The sequence below is a fragment of the Lynx canadensis genome, chromosome A3 (assembly GCF_007474595.2).
Source record: "Lynx canadensis isolate LIC74 chromosome A3, mLynCan4.pri.v2, whole genome shotgun sequence".
Lineage (NCBI taxonomy): Eukaryota > Metazoa > Chordata > Mammalia > Carnivora > Felidae > Lynx > Lynx canadensis.
In genome coordinates this window covers 58560395-58567887 of record NC_044305.1, presented here as the reverse complement: position 1 = coordinate 58567887, position 7493 = coordinate 58560395, and the positions used below count along the sequence as shown (strand labels likewise).

The 7493-nt window shown below is 45.5% G+C and overlaps 1 protein-coding gene across 2 annotated transcripts in view; it reads left to right on the top strand.

Moving 5' to 3' along the window:
• Positions 1–925: 925 nt before the first annotated feature.
• Positions 926–7493, top strand: part of NPAS2 (neuronal PAS domain protein 2) — an 84385-nt gene continuing 77817 nt past the window's right edge. For both annotated transcript variants that reach the window (XM_032592616.1, XM_032592617.1), the window contains exon 1: positions 926–975. In XM_032592616.1, coding sequence (XP_032448507.1) covers positions 944–975 — 32 coding nt within the window. In that variant the 5' untranslated portion in view covers positions 926–943. The remainder of the gene's footprint in view (positions 976–7493) is intronic.

Below are 7493 nucleotides of genomic sequence, written 5' to 3'. Positions count from 1 at the left end.
TCAGCCACTCTGCCCTCTATGCTACCGCATAATTCTCCTACAGTTCTCCCTGCAGGCTGTGGCCTCATGGACACCCTGAGAGTGTTTCTGCTCTGAGGGCTGGCTGGAGGGGGTTCCCCAAACAGGCGGGACCCTGGGAAACATGAGAATGAAATAAAGAGTCTGCGCATGCCTGCATGTGACAGAGGGACCCAGATCTGTGGGGCAGCAAGAAATCCAGCCGGCTGCCTAGGAGAGTACAGGTTCTGGGCGGTGAGCTAGTCTCTGATGACTTTGGGCTACAAGAACATTCCTGGATTGTTACTTAATTTTTCACATCTGTGTGCCTTGACTGTCTAGGGAAGTATAAATGCCTGGAAGGACTACAGATTATAGTCCTTTGGGGCCCCAATTTCTTCCCAGCTGCATGTAAGAGGGCTCTGTGTATTTGAATGACCAGATAGATAAATGCTGTTCTTTACAATGTCATGGGCACCTTGCAGGTTTAAGGTTTGAGATAAACAGATACTTCCTTGAGCCAGGTGTAGACAACAGTTGTCAAAGTGCAGTCTGGGGGACCCCTGGTGGGTCCAGGAGGTCAAAACAGCTTTCCTAATACAACACATTATTTGCCTTTTTGACGCTCATGAATATACAGTGAACCTTTCTAGAAGCTCCTTGAAAGCTATGACTGCATGGCTCTGACACCTAGAATGAGTGCTTGGGGATTTAAGATTTTTCAATTTGAACCCACATACATATACAAGAGCTCTTTGGATCCTCAGTCATTTTTGAGAGTGTGAAGGGTTTTGCTAGAACCAAAAAGTTTGTGAACCTCTGGGCTAAGACTTGTGGGTTAGATCAGAGCAAAACAACGACCCCAGGAAAGACCTAGAAGAAAGGACTAGAAGCAGACAGTAATCATCTGTTCTTTTTTTGCAGGAAAAACTGCGTAGAAAATCTAATGGATGAAGATGAGAAAGACAGGGCAAAGAGGTAAGAAGGAGCATCTTCCCTGCCTTGGTCTGTTCCGTGCCATCTACGAGGCTCAAACATGCTTGTCCCCTTCCAGCATAGATGAGCTATCCTGTGCATGTCCTATGCAGCGGGACAGGCCACTAGGGACATGTTCTTGGTACCTACTCTCCTTGAAATATTGTAGTGCTCTACTAAAAAAATGTAGACCAGCTCCCCCAATTTTGTTCCTTATCCTGAAATTCCTCATTGTCTGGGACTTGCCAGGTGGTTTATATTTTCCACATGTTCATGTCTTAACCCTGGTGACTTGGGTCTCCTTTGAGAGGCCACTGGCTCTTGCTTTTCCAGCACAGACACTGCTTAGCAAGGCAGCATGACCGGAGAGCCAGGCAGACCTGAGTTCAAATCCCTGCTCCGCTGTGGGGAGTTGCCTGGCTTTGGACAATAATAGTAATAATCATTCCCAGATGTTGACCATGTAGTAATCATCTTCATGTGCTACGTGCTTCCATATACCCTATCTCAGTTTTCTCACCTGCACCTGGAGATATCGTAGCCACCTTGCACTGCTGTGGGATTGGCCAGAAATCCTAGTTCATTTGCTGGCATGTCAGAGCTCTTATAACCCTATTCTTGCTTATTCCTTCACTGGGCATTGATTGACTACCTACTGTGGGTAAAATGGAGTCATAAAGCTGATATTTTGAAGGTAAAGACCTGTCAAATGTTACCAACATCGCACAGTTTGCCCCCGTGGGCAGTTACTATGTCAGGCTTCAGGGAAATAAAGATGATACGAGGAGGACACAGGTGAATGGAGGTGGTTGGTAGGTGACTACAGATGATCAAGCTGCAAGTGACAGGCCCAGCAATGGAGTGTGTTCTCCTGGGAAAGTCTTCACTCAGGCCCGAGGACAAGCCTTCTCCCTCCAGTCTCATCTCCTTCTGTTCCCACAGTTGTGTGTGTACCTGGGGGCAGGGGGAGGAAGAGGGGACGGGTCCTTCAGTCCCCTGTGACAGGCTCTTGAACAGTTGCATGGCTGAAGGGATTGCCCAGTTCCCTTCACAGAACCCACTTCCTGGTTGTCACTTACAGAATCCTCCACTTGCAAATGTTGCAGCCTTCAGAGATCCCCCAGTTCGGCATCTCCAGGGAGAGGGGCATCTGTCTTTCCCGTGTCACCAGTTGGGGGTGGAAAGGGTGGTGGTCATGAAGACAACAAATCCCCAGCCACTCCAGACCTGCTAAACCTGAATATGCAGAACACAGGGGGAGTCTGTATTGGTTGTCAATTCCCCCAAGTATTTCCTTAAAGAAAAATCAGGGAGCAGGGGAAATGGCAGAGTTGTAGGCCAAACGGGGTTGGCATGGAGTGAGGATTGTCGAAACTGGATGGTCAGCACGGGGGATTCATCATACTCTTATCTCTATACTTTTCCATGTTTCAAAATTTTCTCTGATAAAAATTTGAATAGACAACAATTCAAATAATACCTCAGTTTATTCTGAAGGAACATGCCCTTCCCTTGGCATTGGGAAACAGGACTCCCCACAGCTGTGCTTCTCAAACCTTAGGCCACAGCCTTCAAGGGTCACAAAATCCCTGTGGTCCCAAGTAGCAAGTAGACAAATAGACTAACCCAGACCAGACAAGAATAGAATCTTCCTGCCCTCTCTCACAGACAGACTGGCTTCCGGTTCTTTCCTCTGTGTGTTTGACCTCGTGGTTTCCTCCCAGGTAGCTGTGCATTGTGTGCAGAGGCAGACAGCAGCACTGTCCCAGATGATGAATTCCAACAAACCCTCACCTCTCCCCGCTTCCACTTCCTCACCTGCAACACTAGGCAATCATTTCTGTCCTGCAGCGACAGGGTTATTTGGGGAGGCAGCCACAAAATACACAAAGAAGCTCTTTCGTGTGTGTGTATGCGTGTTAATCGTTACACACGTGTGAAAATACAGGACACTCTCATACATTTACAAGGTATCCTCCTTGGTTAGCAGCATGAAAAGATGGGTAGGGGTGGCCAGCAGTCACCGAGTGCTTCTTGTGTGTCCTAACCCTCTACACTAAGTACTTTTCTATGCGTTAGCTCGTGTCATCTCAGTGTTCTCTGAGGTGTGTTTCATTGTTATCCCCATTCTACAGAGGAGGAAACGAAGGCTCAGTAACGTGTCAAACATCATAAGGCTCTCACAAATGGCAGACGTTAAAGTTAAACAGGCTTCCTAACCTCAGATTCTGGTCCTATTCCCCAGACTACAAGAAAATCCCTTCATGTAGGGACTAACCCAGTCTGTCTGGCAGGCCCACACTGAGAGCTGTGTCGTGGTGTAACTTCGGAGTCCGTGGGAGTTTGCTTCTGCCATCCTCATGTTAATGTCACCTCCCAGGCCCCCCCACCTCAGCCCTCCCTCTACTGCACTGCTTACCTCAAAATGCAGAGGAGATGAAATGCTACCATTCTCAGGGGTCACCGATGGAGACATTCCAAGAAAATCTTGGCTAAAAGTTCTTAGAAATAAATCAGGTCGTATGCAGTTTCTTTCCATTCACTCCCACCCCCAGTGGCTTTGAGGAGGTGGGCACGCATGCTCTCACACTGCCTGTTTGGGAGTCTCCAGGCACACGTCTGGGGTAGTGAGGTTGCTGGCTGGCCCTCACCCCCTCTCGACCTCGGATGGGGAAACAGGTCTAGAACACTTGGCAATACCCAGATCTGTTTGCCAGAATAGCAGTAATAATGCAGGATCCCTCATAACACTTGGGAGAACCCAGGAGGAAATAACCATAATCCTAAGATTATATCCGTCTCAAAGCCTCTGGTTGTGCAGGTTTTGCAGCAGCAGCATCGGGAGGCCCTTCCCCTAATCCCACCTGGAGGCCTGAGAGGAATAGTTTTCACTCACACAGTTTTTTTTGACAAGATTAGAAATGCTTAGCTTCAGATCAAAACCCTCATTGTCTCCAGAAAACACACGCTATGTTGGGCAAGGTTTCCAAAGCTTTGGGCAATTCATGGTTTGTTCGGATTGTTTGATCAAGTATTCTGAACCGGGATATAGTTCCACTTTTCTTCTGCGAATTTCCGTGTAAAACCAGCGAGTACTGAGTGCCTATTGTGTGTCAGAACTATTTGCTATTTTTCCTTAGGGACAATACAAAAAAAGGGTCCTTGAACTCAAAAAGGAAACAGTCTGATTGAGAGACATTTGGAATCCCTAGATAATGAGGTTCACAGTTTACCATTTTGTGGTCCAGTGATGCACATGCCTTTCTAATAGGTTTGCTGGACGTGTGTCTGTGTGTGTGGCGGGGGGGAGTCATCCAGGAAGTGGCGCAGTGGGGCAGGAAGTGCACAGCTTAGTTAGGAATGAGACAGGCCTGGCTTTGACTTCTGACGCTTTTACTTTCTGTCCTTGGATGAGTTACTCAACTTCTGTTACTGAGGAACTAAATGCAGCTGCGTGTAAGCGCCTCCTCGCACACTGCAGGGAACACAGTGCTAATAAGAAATGCTAAGATGTATGGAGCACTCAGTGTGTGCCTGCAGCAGCTGACATGCGTAAGCTCTCTCATCCTCACAACACCCCCCTCAACATAGGCTTTTACCAGCCTCATTTTACAGTTGAGAAAGCCAGGGCCTGGAATCACACAGCCAGTAAGTGGCAGGCAGGGATTCAAACCAAGGTATGATTTCGAGTTCTGGGCTCCTAACAACCTCTCCTGACAGTCAGTAAGTGGAAGCTGCTCCCTTTGGTCGACCATGTGCCCAAGGGGTAGGGACAGAAAGTGTTGTATTAATCCTCGCTTTCCAAAGAAAGCCAGTTTATATAACTTTGCAGTATTGTAAAGTACAACTTACTCCATTTCTTGAGAGAACGGAACACTAAGAGGAAATTCTTTCATGGTGGCCTCTTCCTTCTGTCCAATATTGAATGAGTAATTCATCAGCATTCGTTAAAGTTACATTAACTCCTACCAGCTGGGAAGTTTTGTTTCCCTAATTGTGTGCATTTTCGTAGCAGGAGGGAAGATGGGTGGTGAGTTGAGAGCTATCGCTGCCTTTTGTTAATAAGAATGAAGAATGTCAGGCAAAATAGCTTGGGGTTCTCAATAAAGGATGCTGGTTTGCAAACACAAGCTAAACAATTTTATTATTCTTTGACCCTCATCCTTACAGTCTTAACACTGATAAAATGGCCAGGCAAGAGGGAGATAACATCGCTGCAACCGAGACACTCATCCATGCACTTTTGCAGAAGCAAGTGTTGCAAAAAGAAAAGCTTTAGCCTTAGCATTCCTCCTGGCTCCCCCCAGGGTAGTTTGTCGACATGGACCAATGACTGAGACCATTTGGGCACCCTTCCATCAGTGTTGGTTAACTAAGAAATGTACTAAGCAGCGGGAAGATAAAGAGGAGGATACACAGCATCACCCTGCCCTCAAAGGATTTTGGGGCAAGTTAGGGAGGCATTCTTGAAAACAAGCATAAAGGAGAAATCATATCTTGCAGGGTCTGTGTTGAGCTAAGCCAGGATGATGGTCACAATTCATAAGCTCTGTTTCTCAGCCAAGTGCTCTTTCGTGGAGAGTAATATGGTTAAGAGGAAAGACTGGCCTCATTTTATTGTTTCATTTCTCTAGATGTAAATTCTGTAGGTCTGAAAGGAAAGGCTAGTCTGATCCACGAAGGTTGTAGCCCACTTGGAGGACTCCAGCTCCGGGCACACTCACTGATGCCCCTGTGTACAGGCTCAGTGCAGAATGAAAATCCTGACCCTGTGCAGTATATGTCGATGTTTCCAGCTGGAGCCTATCTTGCTAATTTTGCTGTGATTTTCTTTCATAGGCTCTTGACTGGGAGTTACGCATATCATCATAAGCCCCAACACAGGGAAAAAAATGATAGTAAAAACATTTTTGAGACTTCCTTTCTGTTTGTTTTATTTGGTGATTAAGGCAGCAGCAGGCATTGCAAGAATATAGACGTATCAGGACACACGATTCATTTATATTACCCTGTAATTTCCAGATGAGTGATTCTGTATTCCAAACAAAGGGAAAAAGTAGAACTGTACTCGCAGGCAGAATGCTAATTCTTACTGTGGCCCAGTAAACAGCAGAATGGAAAAGGGGCCTCCCTCTGTTTGGGGCTCTTGGCTTCTACCCTAGTGGGGTACTTTGGTCAGCTAAGAAGCATTGTCAGAAAGAGAATTGTATGCCTGGTAGGCTTAGAAACTTGGGAAAGTCTTAGCTCGGGGACACCCAGAAATTCTCTGGGAGCATCTGAGGTAGAGAAGAATTCACTAAAAACCCTTTCAATAATTTCAATAAATTTTAAATTGAAAAAGGGATGGGCAGAAGTCCGCCATTTTGAAAATGTTTCTTTTCTGCAGAAAAAGCTAAATATTCCTTTGAGAATTTCAGTGACAAGTTGCTAAAGATTGTGCTCCCGTGAAACTCTCCCTGTGTGACTGTTAAGTAAGAATCACTGGAAAATTAGGCCAGCTTCTCATTTGGGCCCCAACATTTCCTGATACCTCTAGGTAAAAGTAAAGATGTTCCGGTTACATCTCAGGAAGAAAGAATAGCACAAGCTGAGCACAGTCATCCCACAAACACTTCACCAAATGTCTGCGGTAGAAAACAAATTGAGTCTCCAGAATTCTCCATGAGGTGAGGGAGGCATCATCCTGACCCATCTAGCTCCACATGGGGTGACTTTTCTCTCCACACACCCAGATGACATTCTTTCCTGGAACCAAGCTGCTAAAGGCTCCTGAGCTCAGTGGTGTCCCCAGCCCCCACTGTCTGGGCGTGCAGGGAGGCTGTCTGACTTATGGTCGTGAGGAGGTGTGCACCTGTCCCGAGGACCCAGGCCTGGGCACAGGAAGGGACTGCACTGGCTTTAAATGGACCTTGCTTTATGTCAGAGTTCCCTGGAATGTATTCTGAACAACACTAACCTCAGGAAATGCCCCCCCAAAACAAGTTTGGGCCATGCTGTTTACTTTTTCTCCCTTTTGGAGAGTTTCAGGGCTCCTTAGCACATTGAAAGTGCTAAGACTGCAATTAGAAAATAAACCAAAATCTGTTCCATTTTATGTAACTGTGAATTTAAAAAATTATCTGGAGGAAAAAAACAAAAATTGGTAACAACAAAATAAACTTCTCTGACCATAGTCCTTTTTCTCAAAATAATTCTTCATGATTTTCCATGGAAGCCCTTTTACCCAACACTGTCTTAAATCAACTTTATTCCCATCATTTTAGCACATTTTCTTACATATGAAAATATACCAAAACAACATTTGAAAAATAGTAAAATGTTTAAAGAAGTAAATAAATCTCATTTATAATCATACTACCTAGAGATAGACACCGTTAACATTTTGACATATTTCCTGTCTCGTTTTCCTACATGTCCATCAAATTTTAACGGGAATACTCTTACAAGGTTTTTGTTAATGTGGCTGATCAGACTCTAATTTATTCTTCATGAAAGTTGACCTTTCATGGATAGGACTGTCT